Genomic DNA, 22,946 nt, shown 5'->3' on the forward strand with positions numbered 1-22,946 from the left:
GACCATATTTGTACTTCCCAGTTAAAGCAGCGGCTGCAGACACGTCTCTGGAATACAAGCTCTGGCAGGAACGCAGATCTGCACACTGGCATTCAAGGCGACACTGGAAATTACGCTGAAAGGTTTGAAAAGGAAACTAGTCACGTTCAGCATAGGTAGGTAAAATGGATTGTACAGTAGCAAAATGCAATCAAAATATGTATTCCAAAGACAAAATTTACTCATTTTTTCACCAAGTTAAAATGTGTCTGACTCTAGGTTTCGTTAGCAGACTACACTCTTGGAAGATAAGCATTTACTAGGTCAGTGATGAAGGGCTGATACAGATACACGTATTTTCAGAAACCAACAATTCAGCCATTTAGTGCCTTTGAAGTGGCTTACATTGCTAATTCAGGATCTTTAAATTCCTGATCTATCACTGGAATAAAATTCTTTAAATACATGAGGAAAATTATGCATTGCATTGTTATGCTCAGTACCCAAAAGTAACTTTTTTTAAAATTTGTGGTTGCTGAACATGTAGTCTAGAAGATAAAGTCTATTTATGATAGCACTGAGATACAAATTATTACAGGTAATTGCCGTCTGAAGTAGCAGTTCTCAGCAAGCACCTAAGAACACAATACCACTGCAGATTTTCTGCCTTCCACAGTATGTGCATGCTCTATTTCCTAGAAACTCCCAGGCATTTAACACATATCTATTATTGTACGGATTTAGGACTCCAGTGAAGGGTGGTTTACTGGAACCTTAAAGATTTTTCCTTGAAGAGTTAGTCACCTTCTGCTTCGTGGAGTGGGAGGATACAGCTTTCTTTTAATTTCCAGTCACGGTATGCATCACTCTCAGCTGCTCTGAGGGGGGAAAATGGACTGCAAGCCATAGCTTAATATTAGGAAAAGGCAAAGAGAAGGCAGCCTGCCCACATCACATACCAAAAAAGAATTAAATGCAACTAAAAATAACTGTATCGCAACTTTTTACAACTTTTTGTCTCATAATAGTCTCCCAAAATTGCGCGTTATGATTTCTTGTTCGAATATGCCTGGCAGCACTGCTTCCAGGCCCTTCCAAGGGCGGGAATTCCCTTGCAGGTGCCTGCGGTACGGTTCAGACCTCTCAGCTCCCCGAAGCCGATCCTTTCTCTTTTGGGGCGCCCCCTCGGACCTGTACGCGGCCACACTCCGCTCAGTCGTACCTTCCTGACCCCTCTGTCACGCCGCTCCGCTAAGGGGAGCGCTGCCGCCCGCCGCTGAGGCGTTTACCTCAGGAGGGTGAACGACCCCGCCGTGACGTCAGCGGCGCGAGGAGCGCGCCCCCAGGGGACGGCTGCCGCACCCGCCCGCCCCTTCCCCGCATGCGCGGCGCGGCCCGCGGTTGCCGTGACATCGGGCGGGCGCGGCAGGGCAGCGGGGTGGCGGCGCGGCCCGCCCGCAGCGCCCGGCCCAGCGGGGGACGGAGCGAGCCGGCGCGGGGTAGGCGGCCCCGGCGCGGGCGGCCCTCGGCAGCGAGCGAGGAGCAGTCGGGGAGGTCTCGGGGCGTCGCCGGGCCGCCGCGGGGATGAAGGACCGGCTGGCCGACCTGGCAGAGGTGAGGGCTCGGGCCCCGGGCGGGTGGGAACGGCGGGGCGGGTGCAGGGAGCGCGGAGGCTCCGGGGGGGTGGGCGGGAGGTGACGAGGGCGGCGGCGGGCGGGGGCCGGGGCTGCGCGGCGCCATGCCCGGGCCGGAGCGCGGCGCTTGCCCGGCGGGCGAGGGGCGGCCCCTTTCCTCCCTCCCGCGGCGGGCGCGGCCCGGCCGGGACCTGGCGGCGCCCGGGGCTCCCGCCGCGGCTCCCCCCCGCCGCCAGTACCGGCCCGCGGGGCCGGCGCGCGCCCTGCCGAGCGGCCCGTGGCGTGGCGCAGTGCGCGAGCTTCCGCGAGCGCGGCCCCGGGCAAGATGGCAGCGGGGGCGGCTCCGGCCCGGCCCCGCGCGCGGCGCAGCGTCACGCGGGGGGTTCGGCCTCGTGCGTCGGCCCCGAAAAGACGCGGGAAGGGAGAGCGCGCGGCAGCGCCGGGCCCCCTCACGCGCGGCTGTGCCGGTCCCGCCCAGGAGCTGCGGCGCGGGGTGCGGGGACCGGCGGCCTGCGCGGGCCTCCCCGATGGATGGGTGGGCGTCCGGAACGTGTGCTCGGCGTCAGACCGCCGTGTCTTGACCAGGAAAGAAGTTCTGGAGTTACGGGGGGAAAGGGAACTTCTCCCAGGGGTACCGCTTCCCTCTTCCTGGCCGTGGACGTGGCCGGGCTGGGGGGGTATGTGCCGCGGCGGTGCACGCCTCCCAGAAGCAGGAAGCAGCAAACGGAGGTCTGAATTCGCTTTTTCCTTTACAAACCTAAACCCGTAGGCCTCGTTGTGACTGAAGTGAAGCAGCATTGGTCTGTTGTATGGGGTTGTGAATTAAAAACAAAAAACCCAAACCCTACTCCCCCCTTAGACATTGTTAAAAATTTTTAAAGTAGCGGTACATAGGGATTTTTAAAGCGGCTTTAGTATTCAAAAAGATTACCATGCTGCAGCAAGCTACTTTACCTTAAACATTCCTGCAGCAAGAGACTTCTTTAAACACGACACTCAGTATTGCTGAAGTGCTTCGTATGTTCATCACCAGTATTTTCACTGTCTGTACAATTAACAAATAGCTTAGAGACTTAAAACTTCAAAGTTTTCTTCTAACTAGAAGAAAATATTTAAACATCAAATGAAGGTAGGAGTTACTAATGATCCGGCCTATGTTTCATCACTGAAAAGTGTGTAGTTGACGTGACGTTTTGACAAGTTGCATACCTGCGGGTGATGGCATCGGTAAAACTTGATTTCCACAGGGAACTTGTAGAAGCAGCAACTTCCATCTTCATCTGAAATATCAAAAAAGATCATGTTTTTGTGAAGTCATTTTCCTTTACTAGCATAAATGCTTTGAACAGTGATCCTTCATCATACATGGGTAAGATTGCTTTGAAAAGGAATAAATAATCTGGGAGAAATAATGTATTAATATTTATTTGCCTGTTTTCCAAACTGTTTCAGTTTGATTAGCGTGGTTCCATTGTACTTTATTTGCCTGTATCATGAAGCGAAGAGCCAAGCATATATATATATATATATACACGTTGTGGTTTTTAAACATGCTTGTGCCTGCAAAACTCAGGAATGACCATGCCTTGCCTCTTTCCCTTAATGTAAGAATTCCCTTCTTTCTTTGGTTCTACCTTAAATGTGAAATCCATCCACCTCATTTCCCCTAAAGACCCAATGTGGTATACAGTTAGTTTAAGAGATGCTAGTACTTTAGCTGCTACTACACTGACCTGTTTTAACTAAATACTGTATTCCTTTTAGCGGAAAAGTTCATTTAGCATGTCCTCATTTGTCTATTCCTGGATTTTATTTGACAGCAAGCGAACTATTTTGTCATTAAAAGTTGTAGCTTTTTCATACTTCTCATTTCCCTTTATAGAGAAGGATAAAAGTTACTTACCAAGTTTTGTGTTTCATTAACATAAAATCATAACTTTTAGATACTTCTGTTAATACACTGTATTTAGGCAGTTAAACAGTACTCAAACAGTTGCTGGAGAAAGAAATCAAAGACATGCAGATGATACAGCCTTCAGATGATGTTGCTGCTGCTTATTTTCTAGCTAGAAAACATCTTGCATGTGCTTTTTCAGAGGATAGCATCTGCAATTGTACTTGTCCACTTCTAGGGGATTATTTTAATGTCACTCTTAAGTTATTCTAATCGGGGCAAAATTAACTTCTTTCAGCTGTTTGAATTACCCTTTAATATGGTTAACTGTGCAATCGGTCAAATCCCAGACTGGTTTTAGTTATTTTGAGCATAAATGAGTGTAAGATTAAAAGAAGAATAAAAGGTCCTCTCTGATCCAGTATGTTGTTTTCAGCAGTGAATAGGAGATATTTAGGGAAGAAAAAAAAAATCAACAGAGCAAGTATATAGCAATGACTGTAAAATATTCTCCTAGCATTCGGTGGTTTGCTGTTCATGGGTGCAAGTCCGTCTTAAAATGGCTTAAGAAGAGCTGTAGGATCTGTGTTCAGACACTCAGTTCAGCACTTCTGGCTAGTGTCAGATATTGGAAACTGATGTCCTTTTAAAGGTCTGTCAATAAAACTCATTCAGGCTTCTTTCTTATTGTTAAATCATTTAAAAACCAGGTAAAGATGTAAACCTTCTACACATGCACGATGTTTTAGATCTCGAGTTTGGGCTGCGTTGTTCCTGTGGCTCAAAAATTACCGTCTTGTTCTATGCTGAAATGGATGCAGAGCTGTCTGGTGAAATCAGTTTTTCTTGTTTGATTGGTTAATCATTTTCAATACGTGCTTTTTGTATTTCTTTATTCTTGGGTGTTTCTGAGGATGTCATAGGCATAACATTTGAAAATACGCTTTTATATGCTTTTTCTTTTTGTAACATAAGGACCTGTAACTTCTACAGAACTACCTTTTTCATAAACTGTTTCTTGGGCGTTCACTTAGTGCCCCCAGAACGGTTTATGAATGAGTGAAGAACCACAAAGTCAAAAAAGTTAAAATTGGTAGAATTGGGGGGGTGTGGAAAAAAATGCAAAACAAACCTTCTGAGAAGGAGGAAAACATTACTGAGTTCTTCCTCTCCTCCTCCCCTCCCCAAGTTAACCTCTTAGTTAGTCTTTGTTCAGACATGGAATTTACTGAAGATGAGCTGTATGTTTTCCACGTCGTAACAATGTAAAGTGATTTCTTGAAGGTGGTTACCATATGACGTTTCTCTGGCTGTACAGTAATGCTGCTAAATGCACGTTAATGATTGACCTGCTGCAGCTGCCTGACAGATCTCCTCGGCTACTCTAATATAAAAGAATTTCTGGAAACACTGATGGTGTAAGGAGAAACCGACACTCTGCAACCTGCTCCTTGCGGTGATGGCTGTCAGTTATTACTGTTGCAGCCTGCTGAGGGATACAGGTTATCTGTGCTGAGAAGTAACTAACGTTGAGTGGAATTTCAAGGGAGAGAAATAGGCATGGTTTTAGTCAAAAGCTGTTTTCAGTTTCAAAGGTCAGTAATTAATTTGGTAATATATCTCAAGCTAGACTTTGTTTCTGCACTTCTCTGAGATACGGGGAATGTCAGAAGTTTCATGAACCATCAGGGGTAGCTCCTACTTGGAGCTGAGAACTGATATTGTCTGAATATCTGGATTCTGTCATATAAAAAAAACTTCTGAGGGAACTTTATAAATAGTGTATAAATATCTATGGAGTCGTATGGCCCAGGCTTTCAGTCCCAAGGTCAAGGTATGAGCTGCAAACAGACCCTTAGATGGCTCTGGTTGTTGGCACTGCTTAGATTGGGGAGGTAAGGTCTAGGAGAAACAATTTGTTTCTGCTGAACTTGATGATAAAAGCCAGTTCTTGGTTGAATTGTGTGCTTGTCAAATGAAGGTGCATTACTGAGGTTGAACAGTTAGCAAATAAGATGTATTTTATTTAGGTAAGTGATGATTCAAGAACATAGAGAACAGAGGCTGACCAGTCTCAGGCACCTCAAGCGCTGATGTCCAAAGTAGGCTGTCCATAAACCCTGCAACGATCAGCAGACAGCGCGTTGATCTGTCAGGGGTGGCATTGCTACCAAATGTGAAATTGAAATGAAACAGACTGCAGTGTAGGCAATCATGACTGTTTCCTTCCAGCCTAGCATCTGTAAAGGGGAATTCAGAGCAAGATATTTTTTTTTCTTTATCTTTCATTAAGTTTCACTCAGGTGTTTAATATTTTACTTAGAACATTTGACCAAACTAAAAGCTGACATGCTGAATTTCTTAGCTGGTACTATTTTTTTTTTTTTATTTTTAGTTCAATTAACTAAATGTAGGATGTGGTAATAAACAATCAGAAAAACTATTCTCTACTCGGTACATGCCAGCAGAAGGTGTTCTGATGAAATTAAATGTCTTTAAACTGTAGCTCATTCTTATATGTTAACTTGCAACTGGTAACTTTGTAGCACTGTGGTTTGAGGAATGGGTAAAAGTGGGGTGACTTCATGTGCTCACAGACTTCGTCACATACTTGTATTAACAAAACTGTTAATTGATCAAAATCCCTAAGGAGAGATTATTTAATACTGAGCTCTAGCAATCATCTCCCCAAAATGAGTAACTACAAAAAGTCATTAATGACAGACGGCACTACGAGTGATTGGAGGGTGGCCCAGGAGCGCAGTGACATATAAATTCCTGTTTCATCTGGGGCATTATGGCTTCCCCTGAGCATAAACACCGGGTAGGTCCTGACATGCGTATTGTCAAAGGGCTTTGTGCGCTCCCTGAATTTGCAGTAAAGGAACTGTCACAAAGTATAAGTAATGTTCCTTGAAATTTGCGGCATTCTTAGATTTTGGTGCCTAGATCTTCATTGAGTATGACCTTTGTTATTAGATAATAGCAGTGTTTGACATAGAATTAAATTGCAGAATTGTCATGCAAATAATATACATCTCGTCTAATTTAATGAAGCCAGAAACAAAGGGCTTATTGGGTAATAGGATTAGGGTCTAGGAGCAGAAAGTGGGTGATAGAACATCAAAGGCAGAGGGGCTTGTAAGAAAAAAAAGGCATCTTGGACAAGACAGTCCCTTAATAATACTTGTCTTGTAGTTTGTTTTTTCTAACAGATAACTCACTGGCTAGATGGTAGAATAGTATTTTGTTCCAATTTTGATTTAATGCAGTTCAGACAGTCTGCAGTCGGGACTAGAGAACATGGGAGCTGGAACTCTTTGCCTTTATGTGGTGCATGCTGATTCTCTTTTCCCTTGATAAAATTTGAATTTCTGTTACTGTCAAGATCTGAAGATGCTGCTGGACTAGCTCAAGGGTTAGGGAAGTGTCACTCAGAAGTATTGGGCCATGTGCCCTGGAGGTGTGTGAGCCCTGTCAGCTTGAGCTTCTGCCTCCTGGGCTGCTTTCTGAGGGTGTAGCAATTATGTAGTGGATGTGTAGTTTAGTGCAGCTAATTATGCCTAAACTGGTCTGGAATGGCAGCCTTGAAAACACCCAAGGGCGAAACCAGTAAGCCGATGTTGATAGCTTTTTGTTGTAGCTTTCATTAGATGTCTTAAGGCGACTCCGACACCCCCTTGTTGCTTCTTTGACAGGGTTTGATGATGTCTTGGTTAACCTGATGTTACTTTCAGTTCACGTGGGATTCGCTGTGGAAGTATCTTTATGCTGTGAGAGATTATTTACATGTCAAATTGTATTTTAATAATTCTTATGATAGGTAATGAAAACTGTGACATCGCTTACAGACTGGTTCTGTCCTGTCCTGAGGTTGTTTAGAGGAGTACATGCCTTAACATTCATAATTTCATGGTAGTCAGGTGACTTTCTTTGACCTCTGTTTGTTTTTAGAGTAGTCCTCACTTTTTTGTATTTGCAGGCTGTTGGCAAAAATGTGTAGGCAGTAGCAATGCAGAAGAAGTCTTTGTTTTGGAACAGTATCCTGAGTTTTATTTCACAGATTTGTTTTGTTGACTTTTACAGTATAAAGGAACCGAGGATGGGGAGACAGTTATTGTTGAAAAAGACCATTTTATGGATGACTTTTTCCAACAGGTAAAGTTACAGTTTTCACCGTGCATTAAAGACTTCCAGTTTTCTCTTCATGCCTTTCAATTTTTGTAGTTAGGTTTAATGATTCGTCTACACACACCCCACCCCACCAGCCTGAATGCTTTGCAGTGGTATGACAAATCAAATGTCAGTAACGCCTGCGTTTGTTCATTTCTGGGTATTTTCTGTCTTTACTGCATGGAAGTGTTTTTAACTCCGTGTTCACAAGGAATTTGCTTAGAGAATTTTAAAATCTTTTTTATTAGGAATAGTAGCACTTAAGATTTTGGCCATGCAGAATAGATTTACTATTAAGAATACCGTGTTTTTCTTAAGGAGGAAAAAGCAAGCTGTTTAAATGCCAACATTTCTGCAGAGTTTTCTGTAAGATACTTAACAAATCTTGCAATGGAATTTTTATTTGTTTAGATTGTAGCCCTGAGTAATTTAATGTTTACATGGCCGTATTTCTCTTCCTCTAGGTTGAGGAACTTAGAAATAATATTGCAAAAATAGCACAAAATGTGGAAGAAGTGAAGAAGCAGCACAGCATTATCCTGTCGGCACCAAATCCTGAAGGAAGTGAGTTACTGCTTTTTTTGACTTCAGATATGTGTGGCTGGATATTCCGAAATAATTCTTGTAATTGTTTTAGCAGTCTATAGGAATGGAATTTCAGGTGTTCAGAATGCAAAATGTAACACAATTTATTTAAATATTTCCGTATTTAGTATTGAATTAATATTTTAATTTGCTTACTTTTACCTTTTTGAAGTCTCGCTTGTATAAAAACATTCTCAGAATATTTGTTGCATTGTCCAAACCTTTGCTAGACCAAAACTCAGTTTAGTACAGTATCGTGGAAGTGTTTGTCTTCAGAAACTTAAGAGACTATTTGCAGTTCTTATAATTAGTGAAAATGTTGAAGTTGTCAACTGAAGCTCATACAGTAAAGCCATCATCTTTTTATTCAGCAGGGGCAAGATCCTGTCTTAACACTAATGCTACAGTCAGCTGCTACAGTGGCAGTGAGCGTTCCGCACTGGAGCCCTATTTTTAGAGGCTGTAACCCCAAAGCTGAAAGTCAGGATGTGCTTTCTGAACAGCAAACTCAAAAGTTTAGGGAACTTAGCCAGAAGCATGGAACCTTCTCTGTTCTCAACACTTCGTGTTTCAAAGCATGTCTGGATTTGGGGGCAGGGTTTAAGGAAAAGGGAAGAAAAGTTGCTGAGATACTTTTGTGGGGTGTTGCAATGCTAGCTTGACATTTATCTTCTTGTTGATTAAAAAACTGAAGTGCTTCTTTTCCCCCCTGTTTTCTTTGTTTATGAATGTTTGTATTCTTAACAATGATTTTGCAGACCGCTTTTTGTCTTAACAGTCATAGAGCCAGTGAATCTCAGGTATAATATGGGTTCATCTGAATGTTCAAAATCTGTGATCTCAGCTTATTTATCAGCTTGTGTTTGTGCTAAAAAACGTGCACAGTAATGCATCTGAATTGTGTAGGAACACAATGTTACTTACAAGTGAGCAATGTCTGCTCTTGTTAATCTAGCGTCCTCGGTAAACCTTATAATAGATCTAGCCAAGTTCTTCATGAACAGTTCTATGTATAGTATTCAAAAATATAGGTGGTGCGTGGTACGGTTAATAAAGGTAAAAGCTATGAGTCTGAGAGACAGAACTAAAAAAAGTGAGCCAGATCTGTATTTTCACTTGATAAACTTCAGTGAACTTTCATTTTGATCAGCAAATGAATATTAGCCTGGAAGTGTTGTGTTAAGGAAAAAAGTGGAATATTTTATGAGCTGGTTTTTAGTTGGTGACTTGGTAGTAACGTTTCCCAGGTGTGAGGGCCTGACACAAAAAGCAGGAATCGGGTAGTGTGCTGTTGTAAAAGTCATATTTAAAGTACACGGGGAGTATAATAAACTTCTCTGCATGGTTGCATTGAATACAGTTATGAGACTGCAAGGTAGAGTTGTAGATGGTTGCAGGCTTACTATTACCAACAACTAACTGTTCTAAAAAAAATATATATATTTTTTAGGAACAAAGGAAGAACTTGAAGAATTAAATGAGGAAATAAAGAAGATTGCTAATAAAATCCGAGCCAGGTTAAAGGGTAGGTTGTGAAGAGAAATAAAACTACTGTCACCTGTAATGATTCAGGATGGTAGCAGTGTTACAAACTTAATGCATTGCAGGTGAACTTTTAAACTTTAAAAGCTGAATTCTGTTTGTATAAACTGTATTGTACAGCTAAAAAAAAGACACCCACTTCCCTGCCAGCTAACGTACAGCCCATGTCAGTAACGGTATCATCTTCTACTTATTCCTCCTTGGCGAGCTTCACCATTGATAAATGCCAGGTCTCAGCACAACCTAATTTGTGGAGCAGGACAAAGAGCTTGCTTGCCTTCAGAATTAACCTAGAAAATTACAATGGGAAGTAATTCCTTTGTGTATAAATGTATTCTGCAACTGAAAAGCTGGTTTTTGGTCATGATGTTCTGGAAGAAGATTAACTGCAAAAAGGCAGTCTCCATGGCATGTGTCTACAAAGGGAATTGCTCTGGAGCACCTATTGTATTTAAATTCAGACTACCTAATTTTGCTGTGGCTTTCTGTTGTATGTCTTAATTGTTTAGCATAGGTTTTGAAATACATTGAGTGTTTCAATGTGACTATATGTCAATTACTATATGCTCTCGTCTTTCATAAACACTGGGGTATGGTGTTTGTTTAAACTGTAAGAGCAGCCGGTTTTGATACACCTTTTGAAATTTTTCCAGAGTAATAGGCAATAGTGTGACTCTGTTAACACACAATAACTACTCCAATAATCTTTAAGACAATAACTACTCCAATAATCTTTAAGATCTGCACGAATTGTTGAAATTTTTAGGGGTGTTTTGTGTGTGTGTACATACATATATATATATATATATGTATCACTGCCACCCCCTCCTCCCCCTGAAATGTTAAATGTGTCTCTGGGGAGCTAGTACATGAAAAAAGTAGTAATTGATAGTATTTACAAAGTAACTGGGCTAAGCTACAGTATTTAATAATTATACTGAACCTTGACTCATAATACTCTTTTTTGTTCTTAGCTATTGAACAAAGTTTTGATCAGGGTGAGAATGCTAATCGGACGTCAGTGGACCTCAGGATTAGAAAAACACAGGTATGATCACTTAAGTTTAAAGAAAATGAAAGGATTCTAGTAAAACAGAGAATGAGTTTCACTTTTTCTGAAATACTGTCAGAACCTCATGTTCCGTTTTGTTGGAATGCAAATACCGCTTTCAGTTGTGCAGTAGTGTTTGCTATATAAAAAGAAAATAAATGTTTTTGTTCCATATTTTTAAATCCTCAAAAAACAGCACTCTGTATTAGCTCACAAGTTTGTGGAGGTCATGACTGAATACAACGAGACCCAAACTCTTTTTCGAGAACGCAGCAAATGTCGGATACAGAGACAATTGGAGATAAGTAAGTTACCTGAATACACTTTTTTTTTTTTTAATTAAGGTTGTGTTAGTACCACCTTGTTTCTTACTGCTTAAACCTGGTACAGAGCATCGTACATCTTGGACATCTTGAAATGTGAGAGAAAAGAATCAGTTTTATTGGATGGCATAAACTCTTTGTTACTACTCTTCAGAACAGCTGTAAGGAAAATAGAGACAACTTGCTAAATATGTTATGTTGAAAATTATTAAAGAAAATATCTTTTTCCTTTGTTTCATTTTTTCTGATGTTGCAACTTTAAATGAAACATTAAAAAAAGCTGTGTTGTGAAGACAGCAAGTGTTATTAAAAGCCATTCCAAAATTAACATGCTAAACAGGACGTCTCTTTTTATGCTATGCTATTTTTGTCAATAAGAACACGTTAAATTCATCTGACAAAGTCAGTGCTGCTGCTTTATGTGCTCTTTTTAAGTATTTGTTGACTGACTCACATCTGACTTATTTAACCATTGATTATTAAAAGGAGTATTCAGAAAGGTACCTGACTACTCTGAACCACAGCTTCTGCCTTGGAAGGTGCCTAAAAACATCCATAACACCTTGCACCTAGAAATACCCTTTTTAAATGTCTTCTGTAAAAGCAAGTATATACATTCCTGAAATAAGAAATGCAAACAGAAAAGTTGGCAAATTATAAGATGACTTTCCTTTTCATGGGCTTTTCAAATTTGTCATAAGCCTGTCATGCTAATGGTTCAGTTCAGCATTTCAGTGAGGTTTTATCAGTCCAGTTAAGTTCTTCTTTACCTATATGTTTGAGGGAAGGGACCCTGTAAGTCAGGTCATTTGAAATTAGTGTTGCTATAACCCAGTTAAAGCCTTCAGTTTTTCCTCGGCACTAAAAACTTTAAAGCAGGTTTTGCAGCATTCTTTGGTATTAACATCAAAAGTAGTATTCAAACTGTAACTTTCATCTGATAGGACAGAGTTGTATAAGTTATTACAAATACTCAACTTATTTTACATGTGAAGAACAGAGATTTTACAAGTAATCTTTAAAACTGTACAGTACAAATCACTTGCATGTATTGTGGAACTCATAATGCTTGCATTTGTCCTACCAGCGTCATCAATAGGATTCTGTTTGCTTAAACGTGCAATAATAAGCTACATCAATTGTTAGATGTGCTATGAAAAGTAGAAGTGAAGGGATGCAAGAAGATGGGTAATCATCTTCTCTATGTGGAATATGAATGCAGTCTTGTGTTGGCAAAACCAAGTTTCTGTAAAGATTTTATTGCCCACACAGTGGTGGGGAGTAACTGAATTGGGTGCCAGTGTGACATGATTGAATAAGTAAATACTGAATGTTATATACATACTCTGCATTTGAAGTTCTTCCTTCTGAAAAACACTTTGCTTTAGAAGGCTCCTATGTGCATCGTAAATGTTTCCGATAAAACTATTCAGTTTGACCAAAATGAACAAACCCCCGCCACTAACCAGGATTTCCTTGTTGTAGCTTTGAATCTGCATTTGCTTTCTGACTATTAGTTGATATTTTCTGGTGTTTTCATATGATAAATGGCACTTGGTAATGTCTAAAAGCTACATTGTTTTGTCCTGAAAAACACTCAGTAGAAGAGTTTTTTCTTCGAGTTGTCATCCTTCTGGTATGGTTAAGTTTTATGTTCAATAATAAGTGATGTTATGTGAAGTACTTTGTTTTTATCCTAGCTGGAAAGACCACCACTGATGAGGAACTGGAAGAAATGTTAGAGAGTGGTAATCCTTCAATCTTCACTTCTGATGTATGTATTTCTGGTCCAGTTATGTCTCTTCTCTCTTCAGCTGCTTCTGCTATTTAGAAGTGTGTCAGCACATACTTACTTACGTCTGTATTTTTTTTTCATTCTCACAAAGATTATATCAGACTCTCAAATAACTAGGCAAGCTCTGAATGAAATAGAGTCACGTCACAAGGATATTATGAAACTGGAATCTAGCATACGGGAACTACATGAAATGTTTATAGACATGGCGATGTTTGTTGAGACTCAGGTAAGTGAACAAATTCGAACACATTTATGTAAGTGGGATTTTTGTTTCCCCCCGTTCTTCCTTTTCAAAATATGCAGAAACAATCGCTTATATTCAGATAATACAGGCTTACCTTGGGTTTGGCTGTGATTAGAATATATGAAGGTTAATCACTAAAGGTCTCTTTATTTTATTGTAGACAAAGGTAGTCTAGATGTACTCTGATACGAATAAAACTGAACATAGACTTTCTTTCCAGCTGGTGCACTTACTAGTTTCTTCAACATGTTTACACTGTAATATGCTTTAAGATTTTGTGCATGTTTTAAGAACAACTCTCTCCCAGAATGTTGGCCAATACCTCAGGAATATGGGAGTCTCACAGGCATGGAAAAGGGCTACCGTGCTAGAGTAAGATGTGCATCAGCAAGGATGTATGCAACGTGTGTAAGTGTATACAAAGGTGTGACTACTGTTACAATGTGACTGTAAAGGCATTGACAGGTCACTCAGGTTGTCTTTTATAGGTTCATAAGCTCACTTGAAATTTACATAAATTTGTTCTATTTGTAGTCTTTATATACCAGTTATCTAATAAAAATATTTTTAACTTCTGTTCTTAAAGTTCTTTGACTTATGCTGGAAAGCGAAAAGAATAATGTTCAGGCGAGAAGCTTGCCAGAAAAGGACTATTTTATTTTTGTATTGGTTTTTTTTCTGGAAGTCTTGTGAAGTTTTCATATTAAATATATAACCAAGGCAAATCGGTAGCAGTTTTCTTTTGAATTAAAGTGAACAAAATTACTTGTGTATCATTCTTTAACACTTTGCTGTTTACTGCTGCTTATTATTCTGATGGACAGAAACACAGGTAATAAACTTACTGTAATTTTTCACCAATCCTCCATTTCGTTACCAAATTTCATTCATCATAGTTACTTTGAATTTGTTATGTATTTACATTTGAAACCTTCAGTTCTGAGGGTTTTGAAGTTGCTATTATATGTGTGCATTTTCTTAGATAACTTTTGAACTTTGTGTCAAAATTGTCAATACCCTTTTCCACTTCCAGACACGTCAGGGATTTCTGATCGCTTTAGTATATCAGTTTTAGTTTTGGTGGTTAAAACATGCCTCATATTCAGAGGTATGTTTTCAGATGTTCACTATTTGTTTCTGCAAAAGGGAGAAATATGCCTGCCCTGCCCGTGTATGTTCCTTGTTTGCTTAGAACTTTGAGCCCTTGCTTTTCATTCTTTTTCCTTTACACGTTAAAGCAGAAAAAATGTCAGCCACTAATACGTACATTATTCACTTGTTTAAAATAATTGTTAGTGTTCTGTAGTATCCTTCTCTTAGGTTCATTAAACAGGGATCTGTGATTCCAATAATATTTTTTTAATTCATTTCCTTTTAAGGGTGAAATGGTCAACAACATAGAGAAGAATGTGATGAACGCATCAGATTACGTGGAACATGCAAAAGAAGAGACAAAAAAAGCAGTTAAATATCAAAGTAAAGCACGAAGGGTATGCTGTCTTTCTGTAATTGTGTCAGTTAGTATGTTAATTTAGCACAGTATGAAGCAACCTTCAATTTCACTTGAATTTTTCTTGTTGTATTTAGTCCTTCAGGGTAGGATTGATACATGCCTTTTATTTTTTTGTAGCTGTGATATTTAAAATCAGATTTTAAAATGTTACAAATTAGTATGTGAGAGGAAGATTTACCAAAGGATTTTACAAACACACAACAAAAAAAATCTACATATAGATAACATGCCTGTTACATTAAGTAGGTTCTTTTGACACTTAAATAATTTTTCAAATGTATTTGTAAATGATGATTTTCTCATCTTTGATAACTATATAGGTCCTAATCACAATAATTTATATGTAAGCACTTAAAAGTGTTTAACCTTTTGTACACAAAAGTATGCAGATAAATCGGTCTTAATTTGAGAATACTCTAGGCTTCAATAAAAATTAGTGTGGATCTAACAACTGTTTTAAAAAATGAAAGTAATTGCAAGTCTCAGTGTACTTAATATTAAAATAATACCTTGTTTTTTTGACAGAAAATGTGGATAATTATCATTGTGTCATTGGTGTCAATTGCCTTAATTGCTCTAATTATTGGTTTGTCTGTTGGTATTCGGTGATGCTTGGATAACCTCAGCATGCATGACTTCCTGCCACTGTGGCAGTAAGTAACTAATCAACTAATTTTTCTCTTGTTTTGCTGCGGTAGCTTATGTTGTTGTACTAACCCTTAATATCTACAGTTAGTACAGGCAGGGGGTAGGGGGTAGGCTTGAGCCGCACGGGTGGATCTTCTCTGTCTCTGCATACTCCAGAACAGCACTCTGCATGTGAATATTGAAAGCTGACATCTGGTGGTAAGCTGCTGAATTTGCAGAATGCAATTACTATGTCAGACTCCAACAAAAGAAGGAAACAAGGCCAAAAAATCCAATTATTGCCTCACAGTCCCATGATTATTATTTTTTTAACACTAAAAGTTCACACCAGGAAACAAATCTTCAGTAAGATAGGGAATACTGGTTACACTTGGAACGTTATCAAGTGGGCTTTTCTATGGTTTTGAGTTCTCATAAAAGCAGAAGAATACAAACACAAAGTTGGCGATTATGCTTTGCAGAGCATCCTAAAACTTCTGACTTTAAAACTGTTTATTAATACTAGACTAAGTGAAACACTGGGAAATAGCAATGTATTTGTAAAAGCAGTCTGCAGATTCCAACTGGAATTTTAGGAGATAAGTTTGAGAATTCTTTCAGTCTTGAGATTTTCGCTGTACTAATCTACCGTTTCTTGTAAATATAACACCTAGCCAGGCTATGTAGAAAATAGCAGTTAAGTCTTCTGAGTCCAAGAGAAAATAGACAGATGTGGTATCTTAAAACTAAATACGAAGCGCTATGAGAGGGATGTCATTTTAGGCAGCTAATCAGGAATTCAGTTTTCTGTACTAACAATCTTATATCAAAGTTTTTTGATCTTACAGTTTCTTCTCTGGGTTATGGGCAGATAACAGGATTTACTGTATCATTGCTTATAGTCAGAAATACGTAACCTAATGTCAGACTTAGGTGCATTTATGTAGAACCTGTCTCTCTGTGGTTTTGTTGGGTTTTTTTCCTTGCGACTCTTCTGAGCTATTACCTACACCATATTCTTACTGACTTTTTATTGAATTCTAAGTGTGTAATCGTGAAGGTTTGAGCAGGCTACAAATATTTATCCAAGGAGGGTGGCAGTACAGTAAGCAATGTTGCTGCACTTAGACTTGTTAAGTATATGTTCGCTATTGCAACTGTTTCAATGTGTAACTACATTTACAGAAATTGGGTACAGCAGTAACAATTACTCAGTGAAACAAAATACAAAAATGTTACACAGATAGCTCCATCTTGTAACTATGGGTACATGTGTGTTAGAAAAGAAAGACTAATGAAAGGAAATTGTGGCAGTAAGCATTCTTGAGAAGGAAAATCCAAACACTCAGATGGAGTGTCAGTATTAATTTTCTGTAGATCTGCATGTATTTAAACCGTTCTGTATCTGACAAGGTATTTAAATCTCAACTATTCTCTCTTTCTTTGCAGAAATTGATGTTCATAATTATATGTGTAACTGTATTGCTTCTGATACTTGGAATTATCCTAGCAACAACACTATCATAGCAAGCACATTCCAAGAGTTACGAACCTTCAGAAACTCCAAAATACACCTTGAGTAAAACCAAACCTTTTTTAATAAATGATGCCTTATGCCGCCCCGTGATGATGACCTATCACTAATGGTTAAAAAAGAAAAAATCACTTGATGTTTACTCGTAAATGAAGATCAGAATGTATTAGGATATGTATGGATTTTCATTTCAAACTGTATGTTTGTAAGGCTGAAACTTGCTTTTTAATTGTTCTGATGTAACTTAGGATTTTTTTCATATCTCAGTGTTACAAACAGTTTAAATATGGAATTGAGAGACAATACTGAGTTTTGACTGTTTGGCTTTTTTTCCTACTGCTAATACAATCCTAATCATGAATTTTAATACCTTACCAGTGCTGCTTTTGTTAGCACTCTTTTGAACATTTTTATGAGATGTAGCCTTGTCTTCAAGTGTATTATTTTGTCACCTTAACGTATCTACGCTTTATACTTATTTTCTCCAACAAGTGCTAAAATATTTTATTCTGAAAAGACTACTTATTTAACTGTCTGTCTATTGCATTGCACTTGAGAAGAAAAAAAAAGAAAAGAGCTTTTTTACACTTTCCAGGTTGATTACTTCTGTCAATATGACTAAGGTTTAATTGCTTTAAATATTTCCTTACCTTTGTAATAAAAAGTTAAGTTGCAGTGTTTCTGACAAAAGAATGCACGCTGAATTTGAACTTGAGCAGATAATTCTGCAAATAACCCTTGTACAAAGGAAGCCGATAGATCAGTTTAGCCTTATTGTTCATATAAATGTGACAAAACCCATGCTTTTTCTCTATAAAACCAAGTCAAGATTTCTTTGTCAGAGGTTTGCTAATGTTGATATGTGAATATAGCACATGGGGATAAACTCCCTGAGAAAAGTCTGAAATACAATGCAAACTAAGGCACTGATATGTTATGAAATATATGTTATGTAACAAGTATGAAGTGTTTTAGTATATACATACCTGTTGTAATGCTAGCTTGCAGGACTTGAAAGCTTGAAAGACTTCCAATGTAACCAAGTAACTGCATTTAATTTTACATGTTATTTTTGTATTTTCTGTAAAATATTTGTAGCTTGAGTTTTTGACTTCTCATTGTTTAAGGATATCCCTGTAGATATGTAGATACATTTACACTGTAAGAGAAATTAAGTATGATGTGCGGCCTTAAACACAGTCTAAAACTACAGTTGACAATGTTTCCTAGTACTCGACTAGAATGTTAACTGCAATAACTTGGTCCTAAAAGGTTAGAATACTTAAACTTAGGGTTTTTTGAAAGTGTCTGAGATCAAAGTTACTCAGTAAACTATAATTCAGTCTGACTTAATGAAATCCAGCAAAGTTTACAATTTATATTGTATGTATGAATATTCCTGTGTTGGTGTCCGAACATGCTGTGAATGTGCTAGAGCTATTCAGATGTCACACATTTAAAAAAAAAAAAATAATTACTGGTCGTCTTGCAAGTCAGCCATAAAGAAGTAGCTTGAAAAATTTTGGCTTCGTTAATGAACAGATTTCTTTACCTCTTAAGTCCAGAACACTCATCGATGCTTGTGAGGAAGTTTACTTAAGATTGGTTGCCTTAGTACTCATTCTAGGTAAAATGTATTTTTACTTTATAGTTTTTTTAGATTTTTGTCAGTAAATATTTATACAGATACACAAATTAGACGGGGGGGGGGGGGATCCATTCTGCTGTTTTGACAGCTGGTTGCCTAAAGTGACCCCCAAAATGATCCCATCATGTTGAATTTTATTTATAATGCAATAATTCGCCCATCAAGACCAGATATTTCAATAGGCCACTCCATGGTTTTTACATGTTATATAGCTGCCTGAATGGGTTTGTTTTAGAACAATACAAAACTTGTTTTCCACATGAATTTCTTTGTTCTGTTAATATTGGAGGGGAGTAAATCTCTAACCTATGCACTAATAAATTTATCTAAGCAAATATCTTGTGCCTGTTTTTATATTCATGATGTTATTGTGACCTTTGTGAATATTTCCAGTAAGTGGATGAGGCTGGTGTGTTTTCGCAATGACGTATTGTCAAACAACTGATGCTTAGGTCTTCGAGTAAAGGTAGTGTATTTCCTGAAACTTCTTACCAAAAAAGGTGCAGAGATGATACTGAAGACATTAGTGGGATTGATTTATTTAAACTATGCCCATGGAATTCTGCTTTAGTATTAAACTTGAAAACTATAGGAATTATTTATTTGAATAAAGCCATTCATGTATTCTCAAACATTCCCCATAGAAGTGCATCTTCCACGCTGCAGAATTAAAATAGCTTCCTCTTCCCTGCCTACTCCAGAACTGGAGTTTCTGGAACACATTCAGGGTTCTGCTGTGCAGGTGCTTACTGCAGTCGTTGCCCCTGTGCTGCTGTTTAGACTTGGTTGAGATGGCCACTGACGGCTTTCTGCTGGCACAGCGTTGGGTGGTGGTCTACCAGTGGTGATGCTGGACCTGTCCTCTTGTGGGGAGCTGGCTCCTTCCCACTGCAGCCTGCTGGGAGCTGACAGCCCTGGCAGCCACAAGGGTGAGAGGGGGGGGAACAGCTGCCCCCTGTGCCGGGCAGCATGGGGACTGGTGGTGTCTCCTGGGGCCTCTTCTCTTGCATCTTCCTCCTCTACATGTCGTGTATCGAGGTACAGAGCCTTTCATACAGCCAGTGCTCTGGCAAATGTGATGCAAGTGTCAGTGTGCTACTGGGGGGTATGCGTGTGTTGGTTGTGCTCATCTTCTGGGGGCGGGGGGCGGGTCGAATGCCCAAGGTTTCATTGGCTTTCATCTGAGTCAGTGCTATCTATACAGAAACTGTCATTGCAACTTTTGTAAGTCTTAACACCAATGGGGCTATCCATGTGGACCACGTGGAAATTGGCCAGCTTATGACTAGCTAAGGTAACTGAGCAATTAGTCTTAGTTTGGCACTTCTTTGTGGTACTGGAAAAATTGGACGCGGGTGGGAATGTTGAGCTTGGCAGTTAAGAAGGCAGGCTTGTCCATAAAGGCAAACCAAAGCTAAAAAAAAAAAAAAAAAAAAGAAAGGTAAAAATAAAAGTAAAAATCTTTAGTAAAGTAAAAGTATTTTTAAAAATAAAAAAGTGAAAGGATTAAAAGCAAAATCTTAGCGTAAGGAAAAAGTCAAATGGCTGTTGTTAGAAAGAACTGTGCAACCAAAGTGCTCAGATGATTCATAAGCGCAAGTTGCTGCTGCTTCTCGCAGTGGTGCCATACCGCCTGTGGATAAAGCACCAAATCTGAACATAAATGAACTCAACAGAATGAACTAAAGCCATTCCAAAAATTAATCTCTCTCTGTTCTGCTTCTCTGCTTTGTAGTGTAAAACACAGAACAGACGTTTCTTGGCAGTGGGGGATTTGTTTAGCGTAGCACTACATGAGTTTTGATGGATACAAGCCTGATAAATAAAATTTAGAAGACAAGGGGAAAGGAGGGAGCTGCTCTCTATGAGGAAGGATGGTTCTTCCTGTAAAAAAATTACATTGTGAAAGCCCATACCCTTTCAGACACCTGTGCTTAACGTAGATTGAGAGAACAGTTCGGGTGTGCGTTTTGGTTTGGGTGGGGTTTTCTTGGGTTTGGGGGGGGGGCTGATGGAGGGGGATCAGGGGGGTTTAAAGACTTCGATTGCCCAATGTTAAATTCGATTTGATGAATTCATGTCACTTGTATGCAACTTCTGAAAATAACCATGGCATTCTTCCTCCCACTGCAGTCAGTGGGTCAGGCTTTGCACCTGTGAATCAGCTCAGTCTTCTCTGTCACAGACAGTGCTTAGCTGCCCGGTTCTGCGCAGCCCCTCTTAGCTGCCTCTGTCAAATGCGCCAAGTCCTTCTGCAGGTACTAAAGCACTTACAAATGAACATTTGGGAATTAAAAGCAATTTGTAAGCTTGTAACTAGGTTCTGAAGAAGAAAAGTACTTCTGGAATAAAGGGTTTTACAAAAGGAAATACATGGAAATGGTAAGTAATTACAAAGTAATTGTGTTGATGTATTGTACAGGAGGTTTGCTTTTACTGCTGCATTTGAATCCATTTTACTGCAAATAGGCAGAAAGAAGGATTTTGATGTTCAACAGTAAACAGTTCTTAAAAAATTGTTGTTATGGTACAGATAGCTAACAACGTGGAGCAGACTTTGTGGGCTGGGAAGGACATTCTTTTGCATACAAAATTTTATTTCCTATGCCCATACTTTAGAGAGAACATGAGACTGTTGGGTCAGCCCATGCCAGTTACTGTCACTTGAAAGTAAACTGAGCTGGACAATGTTAACACAGAGTGCAACTCCATTTAGAGAATATGTCAGAATGAATACGGGCTCAGCAGAGGTGCTATTTACGTAACAGCCTGCTTCATAGTCCTTTTGTGTAATCTTGCAGGAAATGAAGAAGCAAATTCAATACATATTTGACAAGGTTATTTGGTAGTATTGCACAGAACTGTTATTTTCTCTAGTTACACTTTATTGAGTCTGCTGTTGCATAGTCAACGTTTCTAACATTGGGTAAGTCTGTTAAGGGAATTGCATTTAAAATTTCTGAAATGAGATGTGGAGGCTTGTAGATGAGAAGGTGTACAAGTGTATGATAATACTGACAGCTGCTTGTAAGGAGATCTTTGGCTGCTTTGCTGACTTGTGATATGAGCCTGTGGTGAACATCTATATATCATAGAATTGGAGAGTTAACTCGGGTTGGAAGCTATGTCTGCAGGTCATCTGGTGCAGTCTGCTCAAAGCGGTGTCATGGGTGAGATCAGACCAGATTCTCATACTGTTCTACATCACAAAATTGAATACCTTTGATTTTGATTAACTGAATCTTTTAAATATAAGCATTAATTTGTTTTTTTAAAAATGCTAACTTTTAATGTCATGACTGTTTTGTATAGTAGAACAGTATCTCTTAATATTCTATGGATTAATTTAATTGGTTTTCTACAGAAAGTCCATCAAACAAAATTAACATTTTGCTAGTCTAAAGATCAGTAAGAAGAGAATCTGGCCTTGAGAATAATTTTTTCATTTGGCTGTTTTGTGGAATAAATTTCTCTTAAACTGAAGGATATAAATAGTTACTTTGAAGGTCATATCTCAAATATATGAGCTTTAGACAAGGGGAGTGGGTGGGAGGGGTAACTGGCTATGATATTTCGAAACAAAGACAGTGGTTTCTTCAATACGAGTAGTTTCGTACTACCTCAAATGCATCTTTGTCTGGTCAGGTACTGCCAAGTAGAAGTGAAGGAACTGCAACTATTTGAAAGCCTGTTCAAGGCTCTACTTGGCTCCTATTTGTAGGTCACTCTAGAATCAAACACTCCCCAGAGCTACTGCAGAACCGTTCTGCTTACGTGTAGAATTGGAAGATTAACTCCTAGTTTGTCCAGGTTCACTATAATGTGAACTACCTAGGTCAGCTCTTCAAAAAATGAGCAAATTAAGCTGTCTACATGAGTGTGGGAGCAAGAAAACATTTGTGAGGTTTAATTCCACACACACACATAAATATATATATATATATAAGGTTGATTCTGCTTACCTCATTTTGTAATGGGCTAATGCCTCCTTTTGCCGTGGAAGTGAATTGAGTTACGTTTAAAAGAAAGGAGCAATTTGCACACAGGCGAGTATAAACTCAAAACAATTTGAATTCAAGTATGAGTTGATTTTAAAAATCGTAATAATAAAAAAGCATCACTGCAAAACATCCATTCTTTCTAGGTTTTGTGGTTGCTGTTGATCTCCCTTTCCAAAATTTCAGTAATCATCTTTGTGAAAATTAATTTTATTTTCACAGTTTCAAATGTTGCTGATATTTCTACTGTGCCTTTTCTATCTAAAGGATTAGATGCCTGCTAACTTGCTCTGCAGACTTACCGTTTTCCTCTTGCTACTTAATTTCTTCAATGGACTTCTGACAAAGGCCTTTTAAAGTACTTTGACTTGTAAGCATCAGCTTTCTGCAGTGCTACAAATTG

At 39.1% G+C, this 22,946-nt stretch overlaps 1 protein-coding gene across 6 annotated transcripts; it reads left to right on the plus strand.

Annotated features, from left to right (window-relative positions):
- Window positions 1-1,369: 1,369 nt before the first annotated feature.
- On the plus strand, window positions 1,370-18,880 carry STX2 (syntaxin 2). Of its 6 annotated transcripts, none has more exons than XM_037376932.1 (11): window positions 1,372-1,593; window positions 7,571-7,665; window positions 8,145-8,244; window positions 9,716-9,790; window positions 10,782-10,855; window positions 11,055-11,163; window positions 12,882-12,955; window positions 13,068-13,205; window positions 14,603-14,713; window positions 15,262-15,389; window positions 16,813-17,094. In XM_037376932.1, the coding sequence occupies exons 2-10, from the start codon at window positions 7,645-7,647 to the stop codon at window positions 15,343-15,345; spliced, it is 786 nt and encodes a 261-aa protein (XP_037232829.1). In that variant the 5' UTR covers window positions 1,372-1,593; window positions 7,571-7,644; the 3' UTR covers window positions 15,346-15,389; window positions 16,813-17,094. The 6 variants fall into 6 exon arrangements, 4 of the variants coding, with proteins under 4 accessions (XP_037232842.1, XP_037232829.1, XP_037232804.1 ...); XM_037376907.1 differs by having other exon boundaries at window positions 1,564-1,593; window positions 7,594-7,665; window positions 16,813-18,880; XR_005102573.1 differs by lacking the exons at window positions 15,262-15,389; window positions 16,813-17,094 and adding an exon at window positions 13,531-14,055 and having other exon boundaries at window positions 1,370-1,593; window positions 7,594-7,665.
- The last annotated feature ends 4,066 nt before the right edge of the window (window positions 18,881-22,946 follow it).

This window comes from Falco rusticolus, chromosome 1 (genome assembly GCF_015220075.1).
Source record: "Falco rusticolus isolate bFalRus1 chromosome 1, bFalRus1.pri, whole genome shotgun sequence".
NCBI classification, from domain to species: Eukaryota; Metazoa; Chordata; class Aves; order Falconiformes; family Falconidae; genus Falco; species Falco rusticolus.